A 26,515-nucleotide genomic window follows, 5' to 3' on the forward strand; every position below is an offset into this window, starting at 1 on the left:
GCGATGAACTCGGATGAAAATTGCCCCCTGTTGCCCTGTAAGGGGGTAAAAAGCGAAATACGAGTTGTAATAGACCAGTTTCTGTTATAAGAAAAACCAGAATTAAAGTAATCATTCTAGCAAACAAGTTATCGAAGAAGAAACGCTTTTTCAACTGTGCAATGTGATACCGAGCTTTCTCATAGGTGAAAAGGAACGGAGGGGGGTAGGGATTCGAAGCGCTTGTTCCCTCCCTTCCCATTTTATAAACAATTTGTCATTTTTTTTTCTTTCTTAATGTATTGTAAATCGTTTTTTTCTACGATTATAAATTCTTTGTTCTCAGATTCTTTAAAAACTGGCCCGCTTAGACTAGCATTGGCTAACCGAAAGCCAGGAGAAAATTGGCACTCGTCCCAAGCAAATTTGTAGTGATGATGTAGAAAGCTTCATCCAATTACACTCGTCACGCAACGGACCAATGACTAAGCAACACAAAAGATATCGCACTCTCTCGCTCTAGGTGTTGTCCATGAATTCACCTCTCGACTTTTCAAGACGTTCTTAGAAGAAAGTAGGCTTAATCAGTTCTTTTCAATCAAAGTTTTGGAAGCAAAGTATGTCAACTACTGGAAAGGTGAGTGTCATATTGTAGCTATGCAAATTTTTTCTAATGAAACCGTTCGCAGTGTCAAATACACCGCAACCAGGCACGGCGCAGCAGTCAGAAATTTTTACAGAATTTCCACTGAAATGTTCTTTCAAGCCTCTTAAGAGTATCAGATGATTGTTTAAAAATGTCAAGCGATTCCAAAAATCAATCTAGTTTTCAGTGTATACCGTAAAAACCGCTAGGTCGTCGACCTGACCGAGTGATCGATCAGAAGACACAAGCTCGAAAAATTTGTCAACTAAAAACCATCCAAATTTTGGAATCGCTGGGCATTTCTAGTTAAATATCGAGCACTCTTATGAGATTTGCTTGAGATTTTCACTGAAAGTTCGGTGAATATTTCTGACTGTCGGGCACGGTCTCAAATACACCAAATGCTAATCACTTTTCACACCACTTTCGTTAGGTATTTGCATTTACAAATCGTCACGCAAAGTTCTTCCGTTGCGTGACACTTGAGAAACCTTTTCTCTTCAACTTTCTTTGCAAGAAACAGTCTTTTTTTCTGGGTTACATGCCCATATGATGCTTTTGTTTCATCAAATAACCACTAAAATCGAAGTTAGCAAAGTTAGGCAGGAAATTTCAAATTTTCCATACCATACAGCTGTAACTTCTTTTAATTTTATTATTATGAAATTTTACAATTAATCAAACAGTTCGTTAACATATGATAACTCACCAAGTGAAGCCTAACTTCTAGAGGTTAAATTCAAGGGTTGACCTAGTTAAGAAAAAATGCCTTGGATATCTTTGTTGCTGATTTTCATTGTGATTTCTTATTCTGTCTGAGACTGGTATTTTAGAGCGCCTTAACGCCGGTGAGGTTTTAGTAGGAGATGGAGGGATGACATATGCCTTGGAAAAACGTGGATATGTAAAAGCAGGACCTTGGACACCGGAATGCAACGTGGAACATCCCGACGGAGGTCAGTTTTCTTTTTTTAATTTGAGGACTATTAGTGCTTCGATCGCTACTTATTATTGGTGCCTGACCTCCGGCAAACCTCGATCTTCTCGATTCGTCTCAAATCCTGCAGCGCTAAAATGATGGGGCGAAATGGGAGCCTGCTCGTAGGCGACGTTGGCTGAAAAAGTTCCTTCGCCGTCCCTTGTTTTCTTCGTTCATTTCGTTAGTCCTGCATAAAATACTTATTTTCAATCTTCGTTCTCTTCATTTTTCTTAACAATCCCTTTTCTCATCCTCGATAATTATATTTTGTAGTTCGCCAGCTTCATCGTGAGTTTCTTCGAGCAGGAGCTGACGTCATTCAAGGTTTCACATTCTCTATGGACGATGACTTGGGAGGAGACCATGCCAAATATGGGGTGAGGTGATAAATTTTTCGCGAAAACGAGGCGGGCTGTTCTTTAGAAAGACTAATATTTTGTTGGGGTGAACGCCTTCTGAGAGCCGGTGACGGAAACCGGTACCGAGTGTGATTGACGGGTGATTCTTGTGGAGAGCGAGCATGTGGAGAGAGTTACTGTTTTTGTGAGCGCTTGGGTTGCATGCTTGTGATGCGATAAACGAGATTTTTCCGTTTTGGATATTTCTTTTACGGGGGCATTTCCAAAATGGATGGAAATCAAACTGGATATTGGTTGGCGAACTCTTTCCTTCCAATTTCCGTTTTTTGCGAAGTAAAAAAACTCCCATCTCATTAATTCTCTCAGAAAATGTATTTCCTGTTACCCAGGGGTGACTATGTGTTTGTTCAATCGCACAATGAGCCTCTGTAAATATGTAAATATGTTAATGTTGCACAATAGTCGATATGTTAGGATTTATTTGAGAATGAACGGTCGCTTAGCAATTTGAACTAGTTTGCTTTCGTGTTTGTTTCTATGAATCTTGTGAGTTTTCTGGGCTGATTTATGGCTATTAAGCTCGTTTTTAGTTCCCCTGTTTTACCCTTAAAAGAGGGCAGATTTCTGGGTTTAGCATGCGACCCTTTATTACTACACAAAAATATTTAAGTTTCGTTAGTTTTGAGACATAAACATATTTACAGAGGCTCATTGTGCGCACTTTTGGGCTGCTTGGGGTCTGTTTTAACAGCTGAGATTGTACGCAGCTCTGATAGGTCACATTCCTTTGTTTATTCTTTACTGTTAATTCTAGATTAATTTTCAAAAATTATAGACCGTTGATATCTTGGGTTATGGTTTACAGCCTTTCCTCGTGTTCTCTCAGAATCTCGCGAGGAATAGCACAATGGTAAGCCAATATTAAATACGGTCCGTTTATCTAGACCATTTTTAAGATCAATCATCGAACTCTCTTTCAGACTCAGAGAATAAACCAAGCAGCGTGCGACCTTGCCAAGGGCGTGGCACAAGAAGGAGGGGTGTACTTTGCAGGTTGTATATGTCAGACTGCTTTCTTGTATCAGAAAGGTGCTGGAAAAGATGTTGTAATGAAGAAGTTTAGAGATGAAATCGAGATTTTCGTTCAGAATGATGCGGATATTCTCATTGGCGAGGTAAGATTTCCAGTCTCCTCTCTCTACCTTTCGTTTCAACGCTAGTTCTAGTGATTATTTGCCCTGCCTGCTGTACTGGCTGTGCATGTTTATGTGTTCGTTAATTTAACTTTTAACTTGTAATTGCATGATAATTTTATCTTTTAGCTTAATGTAACTCAGTAATACCCGCCTAGATTAGCCCATGCTGTATTTGTGTAATTTGTAATAATAGAGTCTGTCTCGCAAGAAACTAGCTGTCGTAAGATTTCTAACCAAGTCACATTTTTGAGACTATAAAATGCTAAAAATGACTAGGATATCGTTTGAAGTGACTGGTATCTAATTTCTCCTTACCCATTACCCCTAAATCAAACATAAAGGTCAGGAGAATAAAGGAATTGATCACGTACTAAAGAAGCTCTTGATTGTTGGACAAATTCTCCTTGTCAGCACCTTAGGAAATATTTAGAGAACAGTATAGAGAATATGCTTACTGATGTTATTGTATATAGGGTTAAAGAAATGATCAGGACTTAGGCATTAGCTGCTATCTTTAAGCTTTGCGTCTGGATTTCATGTTGAGATTCTCTCTCGTACCAGCTTTTGATTACCTTGTCATTTGGCAAATCTCTTAAGAAAGTGCCCTTCCTTTTCAGTTCTTTGCTAATGTAGAAGAAGCGGAATGGGCAGTAGAGGTGATGAAGTCCACAGGAAAACCAGTAGCCATTACCATGCAAATTGGACCAAAGGGTGACATGCAGAATGTACCGTCAGGCGAATGTGCAGTGAGGCTGGCAAGGGCTGGTATGGTGTGATATGATGTGACGTCGCTTGCAATGACACGGTGTGACATGACATGATGCGACAGGACTTGACATGACACAGTGTGACATGACATGTACTGACATTGAATATAGGGGGTAAGTTTCTGCAGAAACTGTGGTGCCATGTCGGTTGGGGAGTATAACAAGATGATTTGGCTTTATCAAATGGGTTTATAATGTACATTGGCCACTGTAGAGAGTGTTCTAAAGCTAACGTCTCGAGCGTTAGCCCCTTGTCAAAGCGAAATATACTGACATTGATTGACACGTTGGACATGGCATGGCATGTCATGACACGACGCAAAGTGGTGATGTTGTGACTCACCGTAAAAATAAGTGACATGACCTGTCGGAATAGATGACATTTTTACATCGCATGACGCTGAAAAAACATAAGATGACTTGACATTCTGTGGCTTTGGCATGTCATGGCGTTCCGCGACGTACCTTGAATTTAATTAGCACAGAGCATTATAACATGAAGAAACATAGCGTACTTTACCTTTACAGAAATTTTCAGTTGAGAGTCGAAAGTAATCCTTGACTGCTTTGGTTTTGCCTCATTTCGTTATATGATTGGTCCAGAAAACTCGCCGCACGTTCTCAACCAATCAGATTCGACACTAAAACCAACGCGATTTGGTCACTTTCCTTGCTATGATTGGCTCTTAATAGAACCCCACAATGAACACAGAATAAATGCTTGACACTTTATGACGTGATCCAATTTTGCTCAAAAGACGTGGTATTATCAGTTGAGATACGTCAAATACTTTTGCATACAAGCGATTGGTCTAAGTGCATCACAAGACCGAATATTCCCCGGCTAAAACTGGGGGATATCCGATATATCACCCAAGTGATATTCCCTATTTTTCAAGCCTCACGTCCACTAAGATACTGAAGTCTTCCTCTAAAGTTTAATTCAAGATAAGAGAGCGTTTTATAGTTGTTACAGAAGATCGTAAATATTTCTTTGTTCATCAAAGACATACCCGAACACACTCAAAAGAGAACATACCATGCAGCAAACATTAGGCTGGTTGTATGCATAGTTTCACGCGCAATGCAAAAAATTAAAAGGACGATTAACACAAAAGCTTCTATTTTGCGCGAAAATATGCTCGTATACTTGTCCCAGGACATAATTTGTTCCTCGAAGCTCACAGTTTTCCTCGGAAAACTGTTCGCATCTTGGAACAGATAATGTCCGCGGGCATATTTCCGCGCCAAATAGAGGCTATTGTTAGTTATTTCAAGTTTACCTCCACAACATTTCAAACAGTGAAATTTGAACTCGAAATAGTGTAGTGAAACAAGTTTTTATCTTTCAGGTGCTGACCTGGTAGGTGTTAACTGTTGCTTTGATCCTGAGAAAAGTTTACAGACCATTAGTCTGATGAAAGAGGCGTTAGATAAGGAAGGACTTAAAACCTACCTGATGGTTCAACCGGTGGGTTATCATACTCCAGATACTGAAATAGGATTTGTTGATTTACCAGAGACTCCGTTTGGTAAGTGTGATTTTTAACTCCTTAGTGAGCTACCCATACATTTGCTATTCTTCTATTTTGTTAAAATCAAATCTATATTAGTAGAGTGTAAGATATCTCAACTGTCACGGAGACTCATTATCATGCCGAGGCCAATATATGCTCGCTCTAGTTCCCGACCGAGAGGAACCCCTGCTAATCGTGTTTGTCCTTAGAGCGCATTTCAATTTGAGTGTTGTAAAACAAAAACCAAATGACTCTCAACAGCCAATCAGAGGAAAGGGAAATATCAAAACGTTCCCTTAAGAACGGAAGAACGGATGGTAAAAACAAACAAACTACTTGAAGCGAGACTGACTTAAAATTTGATTCTGATTGTTTGAGAAAGTGGTACAGGTTTTCTAGACCAATCAGAGTAAAGCAATCCTAGATTACCATCGGTGCTCAATAGAAAACTACTCTTAAGATTCACTGCCCAAGCAGAGTGGGTCAGTTTACCTTCCCTCAATTTATAATTTGTTTTTTGTTTTTATTGATGTAAAATCTATACTCATCTACCCTCAGAGTTCCAACTTTTTACCCTTTTTTCTCCTCTTTAAGCCTTAGAGCCTCGCACATTAACTCGCTGGGATGTGCACAAGTACGCTCGGCGGGCCTACGACATGGGAGTGAGGTACATCGGTGGTTGTTGTGGTTTTCAACCATACCACATCCGGGCTATAGCAGAAGAGGTATGTGAATCTTTGCATTCCCATCTAACTCTCGAGACATTTTTCGAAGTGCAATCAGTGTAGAACAACAAAGAATAGACGATGTGAATCGTTACGACATGGACTGTCTCATTTTTGAAAATGAACAAAACGTTAATACGATCTTCAAGAAAACCAGAGCAAGAAAAAAGACTCCTCAAAGGAGTGATAATCTTGGTCCTAGAGGCGAGAGCCCTGGACACGAACTTGTATCGGAAGTATTCGGACGCCTTCGGAATTCTTCGTCGGGAACGTCTTTGGAAATCTCTTTCGATATGATCGGGTTCGCTGCGAAATATCTAGGCTCACTCGTGATGAATGCCTCGCGTCAAAAGTTGGCAGGTTTTGTGCATAAATCAGAGTGGAAATTTTAAGACTCGAGGCTTTGTTTAAAGGTGACGTCGACAGAGATGGCAGCTTTCTCTTCATTGATATGAGGTATACACAGGGTGAGTGGGTGCTCCGGTAATGAAATGATCTTCGATATAAATTTGGGAAAATAATCAAACCTTGACTAACCCATTATACGGAAAAAAATAGGTTTTCCAGTAAGCTACGAGACCAGTTTCTCTAAAATGGGATGAGTTTATTTATCAACTCTATAGATAGAGAAATGAATTCCATTTCCTGTTTAGCTTGCTCCTGAACGAGGTAGATTACCCGCCGCCAGCGAAAAACACAGTCCTTGGGGAGAGGCACTCAAACATCATTCGGTAGACTCGATTCGAGCAAGGTGGGTCCGTAACGAATTGTGAATAGAATTCCTTCTCAATTCCCTAAGCGCCCGCGAGGTGACTTAAGTTCTATGGCTATCACTTTAGTGCTAAGTTAGTTATACTAAGATTTAGTTCTTGCAACGGAGTAGTATCGAAGAATATCCCAAAATGCATCGTCGTTATCCTTACTTCGCTTTGTGACTTGTCTGGAGAGTAGCGCCACCTGACCCTCTCAACCAATCAGAATCAAAACTTGAGCAACTTTGATTGGGAGATGGCGTTAGCTGTATTTCGCTTTGTGATTGGTCTGGTAAACTCGCGCCACTTTCTCAACCAATCCGACGATCAACGGAAACCAACTGCAATCTGCCCGCCCTCGTTTTCCCGCGCTCTAGGCAGTTCACTTGTGTCAACGTTGTTTCCATTGGCTCTTCGTGACATTCTTCTTTTTTTTCTAATTCTCCTTGACGATAATTCTGTTTCTTGTATTTTATAGGGCTAATCGAGCGTACTGGGAAAACCTCAAGCCAGCCTCTGGTCGACCGTTTTGTCCTTCATTTAGTGGACCGAGAGGATCTGGCCAACCTCAATAAGTAAAGAATTGGTTTCGTGAACGCTGAGTCGTTTCGCTGTTTTTTCTTTTTCGTCTGTCCTAGACCTCAACTCCACAGGCGATAAGACTTTTCCTTGAAGAGTACTAAGTTAATTTCTTTCAGAAAGCTGATAATTCACGAAACAAATGAAGTTTCTTCTTTCCAACGAAAGGTCTTATCGCCTGTGGAATTGCCTGCGAAAAAAAATTTTTGATCGGTATCAAAATGGCAAAACGCGCGTTCGGTCGTGCTGTTTTTGTTCAAGGCTTCCCTAACTGTTTCATATCTTACATCCCACCCATTTGAAACACTATTCATCAATGGCAAAAAGCTGGGAGTATATTTCCTTAGTGACCCTAAGCGGCATTCGCTATGCCCTTACTTCTCTTCACATATATCCATGACGCCCATTCAAAAACATTCTCTCCTGTTCATTTTCCTGCGTAAGTGAAATACTCCCCTCAAACATCAGAATGTTGAGCATTTTTAATCAAACCAAGGGACTTACCCCCTACCCCAGCCTTTCCACCAGCTTACTCCTCTGCCTACTCCCCTGAGGGTTTTTATGGACTCCTTTAGTAAATATTTGCAGTGTTGTGTATTGCGGGATTTTTTTTCTGCAAGAATTTCATTTTTAAATTCAAGGACAATCTGTAATATGCTCAAAATTAAACCGAGCTACATATAAAATTTTCCTTTATCAATGTACGAAAATTTCCCACGAAAAGTCGTACGGTGTTCCTTTCCCTATCAAAATTTTGAGATCATATGCCATCCTGATGTTGATCGTAGAAATAGTAAGAAAAATAAAGTACAAGTACAAAACCCTTGGACTACTATCAGATACACTTAAAATAATATTTTACTATTAATTAATAGTTATTTACTTATAACAAAATGCTCATCTTTCATAAAATAATAATAATAATATAAAAATAATAATAATAAGAAGAACAACAACAACAACAACAACAACAAATGTGACTTGCACATCTCAAAGTAATTTGTCTCTTCAGTGGGAATCCTGTGGCCCACCACACAAGGAGGTTCAAAGATGACCAGTGATTCATTTCCTTTTAAACAAAGTGTCCTGTGACAGGACTTCACTGTTTTCAGTTAAAGTTATAGGAAAAATGTAAGATTGTTTGAACATCATTTAAAGCATTCCACAGATCCATGACCCTCGACACCATTGTAGAAGAAGAAGTTATTCAGTGGGGCATCTCTTCCTGAAACAGCCTACAGTAGAATGAAGATAAATAATAACCAGAGTAGTGGCATTAGATGCTGAAAATTTCATGGTGAGATCTTTGCCAATAACCAATGAGTACTCATTCCTTACTAAGAGACATGAATAAAACAGATCTGACTCACAGATATGCACTACTGCAAGTGAAATAATTGACATGAAAGAAATCATTGTCATGTTTGGCCCTAACAAACAATTGTACAAACATTGACATCTTTTGAAGTAATTCCCTGGTATTACATTTTGAATCCTTGAAGTACATGATTTCTGCCTGTTGTTTTCCAGAGTAAGGTTTGCAAGAGTATTGTCAAAAAGGAGAGAATCAAACAGAAGTGAGTATGGTGAACCCCTTTTTTCTTTGAAATTTTTGTTTTCAGCCCAACATGTTACAGCATTGGACATATCTGCAACAAGTTCTCTTTCTATCAAATTATTTTAGGCCTCCAGTATTAACTAAAACATCATCATGTCCACATGCCAGTCTCAAAAAAATGGTGTACTGAAACTGTTATAAATTTACCTTTACAACCTCCTGCCCCACAATGCCGCCAACAATGGCACACACAGGACTCACTTCTGCAGTACAGTAGCTGTCAGTTGGAAAGTATTATAAAAACATTGTAATCAGCAAGTAACTAAAAATTTCTGGAACTTTTTACAGTCTCAAGTTGATAGAAAATCATTTTTCATCAAACATCAGAGACACAAAAAGCTAACAGTGAACACACTTACAAAGCAAATTCCTCAGGAAGAAGTGTCACATCAAGGTTCAGTTCTTTCATTATTTCATCTCGTAGTATCAACAATTTCTCCTTGTCTTCAGAACTTGTGGAAGTCTGTGGCAGTCGGCCATACTGGCTGCGAAATCTTAGCAGTACTGTAAAATCAAGGTTAAATAAAGGAACAGTACATATGAAAAAGGATAGCAAAGTTTTAAAAATTTTTTCAGAGAATTGCTTACAATTAAGTCCAATGAGTAAGCAAAATTACTTTTTTAATGCCATGATAACAAAATAAAACTAAATTTATGAGAAGCTTTGATAAACTTTCACATACCTTTTATCATAAAATATACAGAAGGTAATCTTTTCAAAATCTTTTCAGGTCTTTCATCTAGTTTGCATGATAATGCAGCTTTCAATCGATAGAATTCTGCAAACTAAACAACCTACCATCAGTACTCATCACATTATACAGAATGAAATACTCATAATATTTATTTTAATAACCTGTTAACTCCCAGATCCAATATGTAATTCTCCTTAGAGTCAACCATACAATTCTTACAATGCTAGTTCAGAGAATTTAGTACTGGATCAACTAATCCTCAAATTGATATTTTTCTCTATTCTCATCAGTTATCTGGTTGATATTGTATTTCATATTGTAAGGAGAAATTCTGTCTTGGTCACTCATGGGAGTTGAGAGGTTGAAAAAATTTATCAAAGGACAAAAATATTCGGTATCAAAGGTCATTCACTGAAATGATCGAATTAAATAGTTTACTCTCTTTCAATAAAAGATACCAAAATCATTGGTGCTTTTATTGCAATCTGTTTTGACCTTTTCTGTCATTAGCACTCCTTGATTTTTCTATGCTTCACCCTTCAACTTCCAAGATCTAATTGTTAACCCCCTCCCTATCTGCTAGACATCAAGATAAAAACTTCAACCTGATAACTTTCAGTCTTCTCACTACCTGTTTGCTAGATAATGTTGGATATTATAGGGAGAAGTTACATGATAATCACTTCTAAGAGTTTAAGAGTCAATAATGCACCTTTTGAGTTTTTCTATCCTACTAAATGCATATTTTACGGTCCTCTTCAAGTTGATTGTAATTTTGAAAGTCCCAATGGAAAAATGAGTCAAAATTTCTTTAATCATTATTTTTAGCAGATGAAAAGGAAATATAGCTATTTAAACAGTTTCAATGTTCTCTTGATATAAATGATTCATGATCCTCCTCACTTGTTATCTGGAGGCAAGTTTTTTAAATGTCCCACAGGTTGATGCCCAATGGAATTTTGATTACTGTTTTTCCTCAGTAACAGTCAACTTTTGGACAAGACACTCATTACCTTTTGAACTATGACGGTTTCACTGGCATCAACTTTTCTACGTTTTGCTTCTGGTTCACCATCAGAACTTGAGTTTTTCCTTTCTGATGCTGTAACAACTTTAGGTTTTTCTCTGAAAGACATGAGTTCATTGAAAAGAGATTGTCATGCTAAAGACAACATACTTACAAATATTGCAATATACAACTAATTTATCTGAATTGTAACTGCTGAGTGGACTGACCAAAAACAGGCTTCAAACTTGAGAAGATCAATATATCTCAATTCTGTATCTCTTCAAGTCTATATGCAAGTCTTTATCTCCAGAACTAGATTTCTGCCTTTACAACCCTAAGCAACTCCTATCGAGAATTTAGTTGTCTAAATTTTTTTTTTCTACTTGCCATGGTGACAAAAATGATTGCAGCTTGGAGCCCTGTCATAATGACTGGAATTGACCAAATTGCTGCTAATTTTTATGTTTAGTTGAGACTATCAAAACAAACTTTTATTGACATACTCTACATATTTGTGTTCTCCAAGGTCTGCAAACATATATCCATAAAAGCCAAACACATCAGCAGCAAAGAACTTTACACCATTAGCATGACAAACATCATTCATATGAATCTAGGAAACAAAGAGAATTCATTTTAACCCTTTAGCTCCCAAGATCCCACTAGTAATATCTCCTTACTGTCTCCTATACAACTCATATGATGTTAGTTTGGAGAATTTGGAATTGGATCAACAAATAATCCCCTTATTGATTGCTTGATATTGTGCTGATAGTGCGAGGAGAAATTCTTTCTTGGTCACTAATGGGACTTAAAGGGTTAAATAAAGAAAATTTATATGTCAAAATTAAATTACTCGTAATAAGAGTAGCATGATTAGGAATTTTCCATCAAGTAGGAGGTTAACATCTGGGCTACACTGTAACTGCACACAAAACTGGACCAAAATCCCACATACACTTTTTTTGGGAAATACATTCAACTCTCACACATCACTGCATAAACCAGGCAGTTGTCAGTCACTAGCCTTCATTAGCCTTATAAGGTTATAAGCTGATAAATTATGTTTACAGATTCCATGTTCCCACGCATCTGTTCAATAGGAGATCATAGCTGACATCAAAATGAGGCAAGAACAAAAAGGTGACAGTTGGGGCACAGCCGAGTACGTCACTGATATTCTTACCACATTTAGACATCTTCTGTGATCTATCATTGAACAGACCAACCACCACAGAGAATCTATTCGTTTATACAATAAAGAGGCAAAATGTTGTTGATGGTAATGCTATCTAAGTGTCTCTCAATTATATAATAAAGAAGCAAAATGTTTTTTAATGGTAATGACATCTAAGCATCTTTCCTTCAATAGATCATACGAACCCTCTAACTCTCAAGATCTCATTAGTACTTCTCCTTACTGTCTGCGATACGATTCATATGATGTTAGTTTGGAGAATTTGGAATTGGATGAACTAATAATCCCCTAATTTATATTTTTCTTTATTCTCATTACTTGTCTGTTTGATATTGTACTGATAGTGTAAGGAGAAATTCTGTCTTGGTCACTTGTGGGACTTAAAGATTTAAATTTGTAATTCAACTTATTATATTAATATCCAGTAGTTTAAAAGGGGAAAGCCAAAATCAACTCACTCCCTTAGCAATCACGTGCAACTACACAAATGGCTTTATAATAAATATGCCAGTCATACAAAAATCAAGAAAACAACATCATCATTTATTTGTTCATTCTCTATAAAATGTTACACTGCAATGCGACTCCTTTTACTAACTAGCCATCATGTAACAAATAGCAAGCAACGTTGCCAATCAGATTGCAGCATTGTGATATTATATTGTTTACTAGTAAAACTAAGAAAGGAGTCTTCTATGCAGAATTACTTACCAGCTGATCTGCAGAACAGTCTGTGGCTACCACCAAATCGAAATTTTTAAAAAAATCATCACTTTTCTTGGAAATATCCTCACTGTCTGCCGTAACTTGTACCATAGGGTTGAGTTGCTGAGCCCGTTGTAGAGAAGACTCTGCACGCTACAGTAAAATCAAGGGAGGAGTTGCAATATCACAAACCACTGGTACTCACTAAAATTGGTTTAAGATACGAAGAGTTTAACCTTTGTGCTCTTACATCAGTTATCACCTTCTCCATCTTCCCTATAGTGTTCTCTTTAAATTTCCTACAGTGTTGACTAAGATAATTTTTTTTGAAAATCAAGAATCTCTTAAGTTAGCGATTATTTATTTTATCTTCATAATGCAAGTTTTTTTAATTCAATAGTGACACAGTGGGGAGAAATTAGATACCAGTCACTCTTAAGATTAAAGGGTTAAGATACATGTAGCTTAGGTAATGATGCAAATCCACAAACATGTCCACTGACGTCTAATGAAAGATCAATGCTAAATTTTCAAATGCCAACCTTGCCTACAATGTGTTTAAGAAATGTAACTATGTGAAATCCAGTCTCTCACAGTCCAGTTCTTTGGCTTCGATTGGGTGCCAGACTTGATGTTATGACTCCAGAACTTAATTGGCTGGAACCTTTTTCCAAATGCAGGCTGATTTCATGAAAGGGCTATAATGCTCTTAGATACTGACTGGTGTAGATACAACATCTTTCATTCATCGTTAGTTACATAACGGTAAATTGCTCTCAGTCAAGGGTAACCATTCCCCACCCTTATCCAGTCTGATCACCTAGGTAAGTAGCCTGACACTGTCGACGACATTCAGACTACAGGATCAATTATCATTTTAAAACAGGTTACCTTTGTGGGGAAAAGCCGTTACCCCTTATCTTGTAAACTTAAATGTACATAGACTTGAGACTCACGTTCTTTCCCAAATCTTGTCGCTGCACCAGAAACTGTGACAAAAAATCTTGTTCATTTACAGGATTGGGATCTACTATTGTAAAGGACTTCACACCTGATAGCACAAGATTCTTACAAATCTCGGCTCCAATACCTCGTATACCAACCAGCAAAACACGTGAAGCTCTCAGCCTGAAGCGGAAAAATCACAACAAAAGATAACATAGTACAAAAGAGGGTTTGCTTGATGCTTAATCTGGCTCATCAGATTTCTCCTACGAATTCGAACTCGAGTAGATCCAAAAAAAGTCATTTTAATTTCTACAACGAAGGTTCAACTCAAAGAGAAAATAGAGAACAGCTGTTTAGAGTACCTACCGTTTTTGAGCATCTAGGCCCCAAAGCCGTATTTGCCTGTCATACAACGCAGCTTCATCCTCAGTTATTGCAGATCCGTTTTGATCATCCATCACGCTTGGATTTTCAACCATCACCGGTACAATTTATATGAAAATGGATGCGATATTCGTAGTTTTATCAAAATAGATTCAAATAAGGCGGGAACACAGCGCGAAACAACAACATACTGCGCAACATTACCACGTGCACTTCACGCATATAGTCGTGCAGCATCCGCTGAGTTATTGTGCGTTCAAAATGGCGGCAGATTTGAGCTCGAATGGATAAAAAAACAGCTTGGTTTATTAACAGTGGAATAGTTAGGTGATGTGATCAGAGATTGTCGACGAAATCTTCCTTTTTTAATGATGAGGGTTGTTGCTTTAATCAGGTGACTATTTGACTTCTTCTGAGGGAAAATAGATATACACTGTTGATCGTACCATTTGATGTTGTTCGAAGCACACGTGCACCAGAGCTTCACAGCTGCTTTGATTTCTTCTTTACTAGCGGGGGAAAGGACAGCTGTTACAACATGATGCAGTGCGTTCAACAAGGTCACACTATCGTTGCACTTGCTAATCTGAAGCCAAGAGGGGAAGGTATGTGTGATTAATAGAGAAGGGGATTGTTATGAAGGAGTTTTCTCCGGACATTATTTAATTTTTCTCCCGTCATAACAAACTTTGTATTAAATTTTGCGGGTGAATATGTTTTGAGATTCGAAAGAGTGACCTAACCATTGAAAACTGTCCAGTAACCCATCCAGTCATACGTACTGCTTCCCCCCCCCCTCCCCCCCCCCCTAGCATTAGAAGATAATTTTTAAAGGGGTGGGGAAGTGGCTGTATACAACCTATTCCAGTCGGTTTTTTTACTTAATTTTGGTAGCATGAAGTGACTAGGATTTTAGCTGCTTGCCCTGGATGAGATGCCAAACCATCTTGGGTAATCCCCCTTCCCCCTATTGGTATCAATTTATACTCCTGGGGGAGGGGGGGGGGTGGAGAAAGGCACTGTGGGCATAAAGTGTCTTGCCCAGGAGCACAACACTATGATCCAGACGGGGCTCAAACTCAGAGTCCTGGGCTTCAACCATCCAGCCAGTGCATTTACTTTGCAGAATGTGATTTTCTATTTTCTAACTGTTAAATTACAACAGCTGATGAACTGGACAGCTATATGTACCAGACTGTAGGTCACAATGCCATAGACCTGTATGCTGAGGCCATGGACTTGCCTCTGTATCGAGGGACAATACAGGGATCTTCAGTGAATCAAGGAAAAGTGTATACAGAAAACCAAGGAGATGAAGTTGAAGACCTCTACAAACTTCTTAAGAATATCAAGGTGTTTTGTGCTGCCTGCTTGTACCATTTTCTCTCTACAATATCAATACAATATCAAACAGACAAGTGATGAGAATAAAGAAATACATCAATTAGGGGATTATTAGTTGATCCAATACCAAATTCTCAGAATAATTGTGATAAGAATTGTATGGAAAACAGTTAGGGGAATTGCCAATGAAATCTCAAGAGTGAAAAGGTTGACATTAGTAGCAAAATAAGATACAAATCATTTCAACAAGCACCTAGTGCCTCATGCGATTCATGCTTGTTTGTTTCAGTTCGCGCGTTATGTAAGCCATGTCTTTTGTTAGTCATCTCTTATATTCCCTACATAGATGGCTCTTGTTTGTTCCAAACACACTTGGCATTCTTTGACTGTACCTGGATATGTTTTCTTTTAGGAGAACATTGAGTTTGATGCAGTGTCTACAGGAGCTATTTTGTCTGATTATCAACGAATTAGAGTGGAACATGTGTAAGACAGCAGAATACATTTTTATTTTAATCTCATCCTTAAATTATTACATAAAGTACAGGAATGTTGCACTTGTCTGAACGGAGATTTTCTTGTTTTAAGTATTGGAATAAAAGGAGATATTATCCAACTGCACAAAGTAGAGTGCAAATAATGTGCAAATATCCAGCAATGTTGCACAGTTATTTGGACAGTTGGTTATTTTGAACTGTAAAAAAACCTGCTGGTTAACCAGTTGGCTGCTTGCGCTAAACTTCTCTATCTGCTTTGCTTTTCCTGCCTCATAAGAAATGAGCAAAGACTTAGCAGAAAAAAAGGATTTGGATGATAAATAACTTATTAGACGTTTTGGTGTGTAGTATTGCAGTATATTTTTACTTGTTGTTTGTATTTTGATTACTTTCATTTTTTATTGTAAAAGAATGTTGGGTTCATTTTCTTGTGAGTTAGCATGAATACTGATGATGATTCCCATCTTATTTTTAAAACTGCTAGTAACCATGATTTTAGAATTAGCCAGTTAATCCTTCATGAGGATTATAGCAATTCAGTAAATGCTAAGACACAGCTTACCGATAATGGGTCTTTTTTGAGATATTTGTTTTAATTTTTGATCTTTAGCTGCTCCAGACTGGGATTATCCTCACTAGCTTATCTTTGGCAACGTGATCAAACAGAGTTGCTTGGTGAAATGATTTCCTCTGGAGTTGAAGCCATTCTAATAAAAGTAGCTGCAATGGGTATTCACACTTGTCTGTAATTTACATTCATGTCTCTGTAGCTGAGTGAATACAGCTTATTTTGTATACAGAACAGGGACACAAAAATCTCATGCAGGATTTTGAACTAGCTGCAAACAAGATCTCTCAGCTATTCTTTCATCTCAGGGGAACCTTATATACAAAATTTATACTTCTTGACTGAAAATTATTTTAAAATACTTTGAAAATGAGGACTTACAACAGAGTCAATGTTTTCCCTTTACTTTCTTAAAACTTTTGGCAAGCATGTTTTCCAGTCCACAACTGAGTTGAAAATGTAAATTGGCCACTGTAAAGAGTTTAAAGGTTGACATTTCAAGTGCTAGCCCTTCGTCAGAGCAATTAGCCCTTCACTCTGGCAAAGGGCTAATGCTCGAAATGTCAGCCTTTAAACTCTTTATGGTGGCCAATCTACATTTTCAACTTTGTTAACACTAAATCAGCTGTTATACTCTCCTACCAATGCAGCATCACATTTTTTTTCTAGAAACTTACCCCATTTATTCATGTTTGCCAGTCCATTCTTGTTACTACTGCCAAACATGGAATTCCAGTTATACAACAGGCAAAGTGCTGTCACTCTCAGAGTTAGGTCGTCATTAACCTTGTTTCTTTTTCACCAGTCCTTCTTTGGTAAAATGTTAGTTTTTTAATGGCTGTTTATAGATCTAAGTCCAAAGAGACATTTGGGACTGCCCATAGCAGATGTGTATTCTCTAATGTGCAAACTGGTAAGGAAAAGAATAATCAGATGAATTTAGTACATGATACATACAGCTTTTATTACTTTGTTATCATAGTTCTTATAGAGAAGTGATCATCAGATTTAAAAAAAAAAGATGTCAGCTTATAGGCCAAAGAAACCATCCAGCCAAAGCTGATACTTAAACTTTCAATATTTGATTAATTTTGTCACTCTCCTTACTGACTGCTACACTTTTCTCTTTAAATTGCCAAAGAGAATTTAAATTTTCAGTCTTTTGTTCTCTCTGTACAACTTGTCTTGACTAGCTTTTGCTATATGCAAATCGTATCTGAACTGTATTTGTAACTGTGAACATAGAGTTTATGGTCTATTCAACTAACGAGCTTGTCTGTTTCCATAAACCCGGGATGATTATAAGATAACATTGGAATTGCATGGAGAAGTTAGACATTGATCATGTATGGGAGGTGAATAAGCTCAATTTCCGTGGCTTCCACATGTCCAGTCTTCCCAGAGTTCGGGGTAGGAGTGCAGGCTCTTTTTCCTGAGCAGCGGCTGGTAATCTAGCTTAGAAGTTGAAGGGGCTACAATATCCCAGTTTCATTAGTGCAAAACAACTACCTGTGGGAGTATTGAAACTCTGCTCAGGATGAGATGTCAGGCATACTGCTCATTTGTGAGAAATATCATTTCATACTGAAAAACAATTTTGTATCCATGCAACATCCTCCGTACATCATATTTTTTTTACATCTGATTCACTAGAAAGACAAATATGGCTCAAATGTTTGTGGGGAAGGAGGAGAGTATGAAACTTTTACTTTGGATTGTCCTTTGTTCAAGAAAAAAATTGTCATGTGAGTTATTTTGATTGAATATTAAGTTAACTACAAAACTTAACCCCCTTCTCCAGAGGCACTAGGTGGTTTTCCATATAGAAGCTATCCCTTCTCTCAAGGTTTGATTTTTGAAAATTTACTGAGAGTGCAAAAAAAATTGCAGTTAATTAAATTCTTCTGAAGAGTTGCTATTGTAAATAAGGGTTAGTGAATGTTTTAATTAACAATGGGTTAAAAAACCTACACATAATATGGGGAAAAATGCAATGCACTCTGTCTTAATAGCTTTTAAAAGAGTCATATGTCTTTTCTTTTTATCACAAGAGATGAAAGTGAAAGTGTCATTCATTCAGATGATGCCTTTGCCCCTGTGGGCTTTCTTCGCTTCAAGAAAATGTATGTGGAGGATAAAGAACTTGATAAGGTACAGGAAAGTGAAATCCTAATTGTGATAAACATGTAACTTCTCCCAACAATGCCCATGCATTTTACAGCAAACAAGTGTTGAGAATGTATAGAATTATCAGCTGAATGGTTTTTTCTCAATAGGACAGTTGTTATTCAGTGAATTAGCTTTTAATTTTAGTTTTTAAATTAAAGTAAACGAAATAATTAATATACATGTAGCAGGATGTTCATCAACCACTGAAGCTTAGAGAATTCTCTATTTTCCAATTCTCCTTGCTGCATTAGAACTATGTTTGGATCAATATCAGTATCTGGGTAACTGCCCACCTACCCCTCCCCTGACCCAACATTAACCTAACTTGTTATCAATTGACTGTTGTTGAGTTAGGGGAGGGGTAGGTGGGCAGTTGCCCAGATACTGATATTGATCCCTATCTTTTAACCCTGTGACCCTATGGGTGACGAACATCTAATTTCTTCTTACAATATAAATCCCAAATCACACATCTAAGTTATGAGAATCAAGGAAATGATCACCAACAAAAGAAGCTCCTGTGAATGAATGTCAAACAAATTCTCCTTGTCAGCATCTAAGGAAGTGTATTGAGAACAGAATGGAGAATATGCATACTGATGTTAGGGTATAAAGGGTGAGAGATAAAAATATTCTCTTCTTACTTTACACTTCAATTCCTCTGCTTTTACATTTCTTCTTGAAAATGTTGAAATTGAAGATATATTGTAGAGGTCAAAGCAGATCATGAGCAGTTAATTGCAACACTAATTTCACAGTGGTTGAACATCCTGTTTTATTCAAATTGTTTTTATTCCTTTCCATCTTTTCTAGGTTAATTCAGAGCTGTGCCTAGAAAACCACAATCATGGGGAATCATTTGACAAGTTGGAAGTACTGGTAAGGATGTTTTTCAACTTCCTTTTCAGAGCAATGATCTTTAGTATTTGTGAAAGAGGCAAATAAAGAAACAAATATGGTTTGTTGATGGGTGGCTCCTGCCATCACCACAATAATGTTACATAAAGTCACATAATATTATAGAATTTTTTTTATTAAACTACTGTAAGTAGGTGTTTCTATTTTTGTTGTTTTGACAATTTCACCCTAATATATCTTTGCCCTGACCTACAATACATGATGAAACACTGGACTGTTACAATCCACCATCTAGCAGTATTTAGAATGTCTGATACTATTGTATTTTATGGATAAACCTTCTTATAACAATTTACAAATTATACTTATTCAAAGATAGATTACAGCCTGCAAACATCATCTGAAGCAAGCATCATTTGCTTTGATGAAGGGCTAATGTTCTAAACGCAAGCTTTGAAACTCTTTATGGTGGCCAGTTAAGATTATCAACTCAGTTGATGAAACCAAAATTATCATATCAACTGAATTAGTTCACACTATGAGCTCACTCAATGGCACTTTTAAGGATATGGTTATTTTAACACTAACAGCAAGAATTTCTTAGAGCTCTTTTTCGTAATTTTTCATCGTGCAGCTGTCATTATAATTCTCTGAATCATAATGATTATTTCTGTTAGCCAAACAACACAACAGATAGAAAAGAAAAGGGAATTGTGGAGAGAAGGCTGAATATAAAGATTCCCATGAGTCAACCAGAGTTAAGGAAGGAACTTCAAGGTAGAATTTAACTTTGATTTAAGGTCATGTGTTAGTTCATTATGATTGCAAGTATTGATAGTTCATTTGAAGGGTTTCCTAGAATAGATCGTAAGCCTTTCAACCTTTAAAAGTAACTGCCTTTTATCTTATTTTTCCTCACAATATTGCCCTTGAATCAAACAAAAAGGAATAAATAAAGGAAATGACCTGAAGAAGCACTTGATTGCTAAATAAATTCTCATTAACAGTAACATATGAAATGTATGGAGAACAGTTTTGAGAATATCCCCACTGATGTGGGGCTGTAAAAAGTCAAAAGGTGATTTTTGATGCATCATCAACTCCATGGGTTGCAGATCTGAAAACATGTTAGTGGCATTTGGAAGGAGAATGTAGTGATCTACACTATATGCATGTGGAGCTTACTTCCATGCACCTTATTATTTACAGTTATGGTTGAAACAGTTACCTGGTTAGGCACTTGTCTCATTTTATTCATCAGGTAGAATCCTCTTTAGCAGATGTGGTGACTATATTTGGCTTTCTGGGATATATGGCCATTGCACTGTTGAAGGGGAAAAGTTGGCAATTGAAGATGTAACAAGAAATGTGTTCCAGAGTTTACAAGGTGAGATTTTTCAGTTAACCAGGCAACTGGGTAACTGAGCAGCTCAGGTTGTTTCGATATGATTTGGATTTGAAAAATGAAGACTTGAAAAAAAAAGTTAACAACACAGGATATTATGTGAGGTCACCCCTCCTAGTAAGCCTAGCCAATAGGGCTTAACTCCAGTGAGAAGCACAAGCACATGGCTAATTACCATATGATATGAGACCACCATGATGGAGAATCTCGACTGAAATTTGATTGTGGTATGCCTGTGGCATTCCACACATAACATCTAGGTGATGGTGAAACTGAACTGAAATTTGAATATGGTGGGTCTGTGGTATTCCAAGTAAAAAGCTAGGTGATGACATAATCATTGAAATGCCAACTTGTCTCCTTTGTAGATACACTTTCAAGTCTGAAGGCATCCTTGTCTGATGGAATGATGGTTCACCTATTTGTGAAGAACATGGATGACTTTGCCAAAGTCAATTCTGTTTACAAGAGGTTTTTATCAGTGAACCCTCCTGCAAGGTAATTTCCATCAAATTGTCTTGTAAAGGAATATGACCAAATGTAAGTGCTGGTGTCTGGAAGAACTTTCTTTAAGTGTCAACAACAATTTGGAATGGCTTTTGGTTCTGCTTGACTATGCTCTGTGATTAATTCAGGGAACCAGCTCTATTTTCCAACCAATACAATTCAAAACTTGATCAAATCAGAACTAGGGTCAATCACATTTCCTAGCAGTCTAGGGAGTCAGCCATTGTAAGTTTTTCCCATAAATCTGTACTTTGAGTTCTCATTGGTTCCTTGTGATATTTTCCTTTGCTCTGATTGGCTGTGGTGATCACTTTGGTTTTGGCTCTCCCATGCTATCCCATGAGCCCTTTGTGTAAGACTGACACATTTGTGCTTCTTTATATGATGGGATACTTGACTGACAAAACATTAAACTGCATTATGGGTTACATGGCTGTGTAATTTTGGAAAATGAACAATTTTTTAATTTGTTAATGTGGCAGAAAAATCATACCCAGGTAAAACTGATCTTATTTTTTCTTTTTTTTTTATATTCTTTGTTCATGCAATCTGCCATAAGGCATTAACTAATTGATGATTGCTGAATCTGATAAGGGAAATACTGGAATCAAGCATTGAAGAAGTTGTAATTCCAGACCATTTATTATTTTAAAGGGCTTGTGTTCAGCTTAACTTACCAGAGGATGTTGCCATTCAAGTTGATTGCCTTGTAGTTGCTGCTGAAGGTGCTAACAATTCACTGCGAGAAGCTATGCATGTTCAGAGCATTTCTCACTGGGCGCCAGCAAATATTGGACCTTACAGCCAGGCAACAAAGGTAATTATATTAAAGCTATAAGGTAGGATTTTTGTTATTAGTCACCGGGGAGATGCAGTGGCCCGCTGAGGGGTCAATAACAGTGCTCCTGATTATAAAGCCTGAGTCAAAGAACATAATCTGTGTAGCCCCTTGAATACTTGAATTTAGAGGAAATATAAGGGACGATCGAAAAGCTTCCTGCTATGGCACTAAATTGCAGTGATTATTCTTACCTATCATTACTAACAATTAGCACACTTTTACCTGAATTGTTTTATATTGACATTCCTGTGCTTACAAATTTTAACTATTAACAGCACTTTGCACTCAGATCAGGGTCCATTGCCAAACTTTCCCTGAGCACTTAACGTTATTTATTGCAATTTAGGATGAGAATAAGATTTTTTATATACACATACTTTTTCTCTAAATTTGAGTTTTTAAGCATTCGCACTGTTTGTGTGGCCTTCCTGTGGTTGGAACCATGGATGGGGTAATTTCCAGGTATCCCTGATGAGCAATAAGCTTTTCCTGTAGACTTGATTTTGCAACCATTTGCACTTTAACATTAATAAGCATATTTTCCATACTATTCTTGATAAGGAGAATTTGTTTGACAATCAAGAGCCTCTTTAATGAATTTGGGATCATTTCCTTTATTTTCATGACCTTAATGTGTGACTCAGGAGTAGTGACACTGTAAAGAGAATTTTGTTAACAGTCACTCTCTATTCTGCAGGTCAGAGACACCATATTTGTCTCTGGTTCCATTGGTTTATGGCCATCAGCAATGACAATGGTGTCTGGTGGTATCTTGAGGGAGGCACCACTGTCTCTTCAACATGTTGACAGAATCTTAACAGCACTGAATGTGGTAGAATCACTACAAAGTGTTGTGCATGGGTTTTGTTTTCTAACATCATCTGTTTCCGTGCCAGTTGCAAAGAACGCTTGGAGCTGTGCATTGAAAGATAAGGTAACAGGTAGACAGGTAACAGCATCTAATGTTGTGGTAAAAACAATATGAGAATCCTCTTGGGGACAATTTAAGGGTGGCTGCTATGGATCTATTGACACAGTTTATCTTTATAGATTAAGAGGCTTGAGTAGTGTTTTCCTAACATGACATGGTTGTTTGAACATACTCTTAACTGATCCTGTACCTTTTTTAAAATTGATAAATTGTTTATTAACAGTGTGAGAACAGTAAGACAGAAAAAGGATCACCAACAGGATTAATGTCATATATCATTGTGCCTGCATTACCTAAAGGAGCCTTGATTGAATGGCATGTTGTAGCACAGGGAAGAGGTTTCCAGCATTTGTGTAAGTTTGGAAATCAATGTGTTTTTGGAGCAAATCTAATATGCACTTATATTCATTAGGTATAATTCAGTGTTACATGCTTAGACAGGAATTAAAAATTTAGGACATGCAGGGGAAGTTGAATAGTATTAAATAACATGATATTCCCCATGTGTAAACACGTGTGAGGGCAGTGTGCTTGCTTGGTTAGAGTACTTGGCTTGAAATGTGGGTTCAGTGTAGATTGGGGTTCAATTGAAATCCAATTGGATCTTTTAAACACTTTGTTTATTTATTTATTTATTTATTTATTCAATTAAGTTCAGCATTCTGTGCAGTTAGCAGAGTTTAAAATGTTTTAACACATTTCAGGCGACAGACAGGCACACAACATTCATCAATAACTGATTCATTGTATTTTCACACCAATATAACTCATCAGATAACTCAACGTCAGCTGATAGGGGGAGTTTCAGTGTTGTTGTAAAAAGCATTGCTGTCAAAGGAAACATCAACAGCAGCTTTGCCGCCAACATAGCAGTTGGTAAGTAAGTTTGCAATTCAGCTGTGCTGGGCTGTCCCCATTTAGACCACTGATTCTAAAAATTCTGGTCATAAAAAGGTATTTCTGTTTGACTTGGGATGTTGATTCTTTAGTTGCTCCATTCTCAAGTTACTGGAGGGTACACACTAGTGAAAGATTCCTTCAGGTTCTAGAATGAAGCATCTTTTTACTCCATCTGAGTGAGTTCTCAGTTAATAACAAGTGACATCCCAGGAAATGTAACAGCAGAAGAATACTTACTGTATAAAGTAACAAGAAAAAACGTTTATGATGGCTCCATGTCTAAATATAACATAACTCTGGTTACCCAAATCTGACCGAGAATTCTGCTTAATAGCTGGAGAATTCTCCTGTCTCCGATGCCAAGTCAACAACCTTTGTTACAAATTTTCCTTTGCACATTTCAGAAAGTACATCAGCTGATTTTACCCTGGAGGAAGTCATGGTGACATTTGTTAATGAGTTAAAATGCTGCACCTCACAACACGACTTCAGCCTTTCTCATCTGATGTACTTGAGAATATTTTATGTCAAAGGTGTTATGGACCATTGGAATGCACAGGACTTAATTCATAGGAGTTTGGAGAGGACTGCAGTTTTGGTTCCTGCCTTTTCTCTGATACCTGTGGATGCTCTTGAAAAGGAAAACACGGTGATGCTTTTCTGTTATTTCCTACAAAAAGCAGAAAATGGATCTCTTGCGGACTGACTGGAGGCTAAATTCAGTTGGAAATCAAAAGAAAGGGTACCAGAAGTCCAAACCCCACCCCTCCCTTTACCAGTGGTTTTTTTAACAAATTGTCACCTGACCCCAAAATTCTTGCAACAAAGGCAAAGGTAACATGTCAAGAATGGCAAGAGTAAAACTTTGATAAATACTTGGAGGCATTGGAAGTCTGTGTGCTGGAAAGAAGACTGCTATAGAGGCCAACAAAATTACTGTTTGGAATTTTCTGTATACTTAAGACTACTATTACACTCATGAATTGCTACATCCACCAGATGTTCAATTCCTAGAGCACTACAAGACTTATTGTCTAACTTAATGACTGATCAAAAATAAAGCGCTGATACACTTTGGAAGAACACTTTTTATGTCAAAAAAAACTTTATGTTAGCGTATAGAGTGTTATGTTGCTCGCACCAATCAGATCGCCGCATCAGGGTATGTATCTCGTACAAGTCAGACTGCCGCATTAGGGTATGTATCTCGCACCAATCATTTCATAGTATTTAAATATCCTGCACCAATCACGGCGTTTGGGTATTGTTTTCTTGTAAGTGATGTCATGGATCACGGGGCTATGTACAAAGAATGAAATTAAGTAGAGATTTTGGGCTCATTTGATAAGTGTAATGGTTTTTGGCCTTCGCGAGAGCCTCATCGATTAAGGTCGAGATGTATCGGGATATGAAAAGTACGCATTTAAATTTTCAAGTTAAAACGTGTCTTTTCCGCTCCTTTACTCACAACGCACGCGCCAAACAACTTACATTCCATCACGTACCAAGAAAACAACGTCCAAAGTCCAATCAGAACATACCTAACCATTGCATTACATGAACATTAGGTAATTTTTCACGTGCTGGAATTGTCTTCAACCAATCAAATTCCATTTTGCCACATTGGACTTCGCTCTATCACGTGTCATTTTTTTGTAAACAACCGGTACTTTATTACGTATTCTAACTGCATTGTCCAACCCCGCTGAAAAAAATTCACATGAAACTAAATACTACTGATATTGAGTTTTCCAAGCAATTCTCCCGCGTTTGACTTTTCTACGAATTAAAAGTCGCTTTAAGCTAACTTGACCTTAACCCAATTGCGCGTTAATTCCTAGTAAAACAACCTGCTTTTTATCACGCATTTCACACACAGAGGGCAAAGTCCAGAAAGGCAACAACCAAATAGGGAGCCCTCTCTGAAATATAATCCTTATCTGTTGTTCAGTGTATCTTCACTTATCCGATATCGCAATATATATCTTTGGTTAGGGTCTATTGGAGGTACAACAAAGTTTCGGTTCGCTTTTCGTAGCAAAATTACGCGGAATTATATTTTTGAGGAAACTAACTGTAGAAGAAGAATTTTGACTTTCTCTCTTTTGGAGGAACTGCAGGACGCGTAGTCTCTTTCGTAACCGTTATTTGGTCTCGTCACGCAACGCGCTCTCTCTCAAACGGGAAATAAAGGGCGTTGTGTGACGAGACCAAACAACGTCTACAAAGGAGACAGCGGAAAGCGTGGTACCGATGCATTTCATTTTCACTTAGAAGTATTTTGACAGTAGAGACAGTAGATCACATAATATCTTTGAGTTCAGATAAATTTGGTTTTTTCTGTCTTTCTGATATTTTCGTTTTTTGAAAGTTATGCTCTTTTCAGTGACAAAAATGAAATGATTAAGTACACAAACTGCCCTATCTCAACCCACCCAG

General features: G+C 37.6%; 4 protein-coding genes across 5 annotated transcripts in view; 2 read left to right on the forward strand and 2 right to left on the reverse strand.

Annotated features, from left to right (window-relative positions):
- The first annotated feature begins 438 nt into the window (after positions 1 to 438).
- LOC113686957 (betaine--homocysteine S-methyltransferase 1) lies at positions 439 to 9,455 on the forward strand. Of its 2 annotated transcripts, none has more exons than XM_089193903.1 (9): positions 439 to 616; positions 1,446 to 1,581; positions 1,878 to 1,981; positions 2,944 to 3,138; positions 3,777 to 3,924; positions 5,279 to 5,458; positions 6,038 to 6,168; positions 6,822 to 6,919; positions 7,399 to 9,455. In XM_089193903.1, the coding sequence occupies exons 1-9, from the start codon at positions 599 to 601 to the stop codon at positions 7,493 to 7,495; spliced, it is 1,107 nt and encodes a 368-aa protein (XP_089050029.1). In that variant the 5' UTR covers positions 439 to 598; the 3' UTR covers positions 7,496 to 9,455. The 2 variants fall into 2 exon arrangements, with proteins under 2 accessions (XP_089050029.1, XP_089050030.1); XM_089193904.1 differs by having other exon boundaries at positions 444 to 616; positions 1,459 to 1,581.
- On the reverse strand, positions 8,127 to 14,269 carry LOC113686959 (SUMO-activating enzyme subunit 1). Its single transcript, XM_027204647.2, has 9 exons — positions 14,039 to 14,269; positions 13,681 to 13,852; positions 12,731 to 12,877; positions 11,325 to 11,434; positions 10,826 to 10,937; positions 9,801 to 9,903; positions 9,477 to 9,621; positions 9,265 to 9,334; positions 8,127 to 8,734 (listed from the first exon to the last, which is right to left on the reverse strand). Exons 1-9 carry the CDS (start codon positions 14,149 to 14,151, stop codon positions 8,648 to 8,650), a joined length of 1,059 nt encoding a protein of 352 aa, XP_027060448.2. The 5' UTR covers positions 14,152 to 14,269; the 3' UTR covers positions 8,127 to 8,647.
- Positions 14,270 to 14,291: 22 nt separating this feature from the next.
- LOC113686951 (uncharacterized) lies at positions 14,292 to 25,156 on the forward strand. The gene is made up of 17 exons (XM_089193902.1): positions 14,292 to 14,450; positions 14,570 to 14,661; positions 15,222 to 15,409; positions 15,813 to 15,886; positions 16,508 to 16,626; positions 17,314 to 17,378; positions 18,119 to 18,210; positions 18,517 to 18,616; positions 19,448 to 19,513; positions 20,170 to 20,269; positions 20,754 to 20,879; positions 21,266 to 21,395; positions 22,059 to 22,221; positions 22,943 to 23,179; positions 23,400 to 23,529; positions 23,951 to 24,052; positions 24,481 to 25,156. Exons 1-17 carry the CDS (start codon positions 14,425 to 14,427, stop codon positions 24,780 to 24,782), a joined length of 2,112 nt encoding a protein of 703 aa, XP_089050028.1. The 5' UTR covers positions 14,292 to 14,424; the 3' UTR covers positions 24,783 to 25,156.
- Positions 25,157 to 26,387: 1,231 nt separating this feature from the next.
- Positions 26,388 to 26,515, reverse strand: part of LOC113686956 (vacuolar protein-sorting-associated protein 25) — a 2,652-nt gene continuing 2,524 nt past the window's right edge. Inside the window, exon 6 of the mRNA XM_027204643.2 lies at positions 26,388 to 26,515. This exon is cut by the window's right edge and continues 776 nt beyond it. The gene's annotated coding sequence lies outside the window, so the exon portion shown is untranslated.

The sequence above is a fragment of the Pocillopora damicornis genome, chromosome 14, assembly GCF_964200805.1.
Source record: "Pocillopora damicornis chromosome 14, jaPocDami1.2, whole genome shotgun sequence".
Taxonomy (NCBI): Eukaryota; Metazoa; Cnidaria; class Anthozoa; order Scleractinia; family Pocilloporidae; genus Pocillopora; species Pocillopora damicornis.

Bases quoted from the DNA above. Each gene is read 5' to 3' on its own strand.
- LOC113686959 (XM_027204647.2), bottom strand. From the start codon at position 14,151: ATGGTTGAAAATCCAAGCGTGATGGATGATCAAAACGGATCTGCAATA. The intron at 12,878-13,680 runs GTGAGTCTCAAG...ATTTTACTGTAG, and splicing joins GACAAGATTTGGGAAAGAAC to CGTGCAGAGTCTTCTCTACA. The intron at 9,335-9,476 runs GTAAGTGTGTTC...TCCAACTGACAG, and splicing joins CTTCCTGAGGAATTTGCTTT to CTACTGTACTGCAGAAGTGA.
- LOC113686951 (XM_089193902.1), top strand. From the start codon at position 14,425: ATGATGAGGGTTGTTGCTTTAATCAG. The intron at 14,451-14,569 runs GTGACTATTTGA...CTTCTTTACTAG, and splicing joins AGGGTTGTTGCTTTAATCAG to CGGGGGAAAGGACAGCTGTT. The intron at 20,270-20,753 runs GTAGAATTTAAC...TTTATTCATCAG, and splicing joins GTTAAGGAAGGAACTTCAAG to GTAGAATCCTCTTTAGCAGA.
- LOC113686957 (XM_089193903.1), top strand. The intron at 1,582-1,877 runs GTCAGTTTTCTT...TATATTTTGTAG, and splicing joins CGTGGAACATCCCGACGGAG to TTCGCCAGCTTCATCGTGAG. The intron at 1,982-2,943 runs GTGAGGTGATAA...ACTCTCTTTCAG, and splicing joins GAGACCATGCCAAATATGGG to ACTCAGAGAATAAACCAAGC.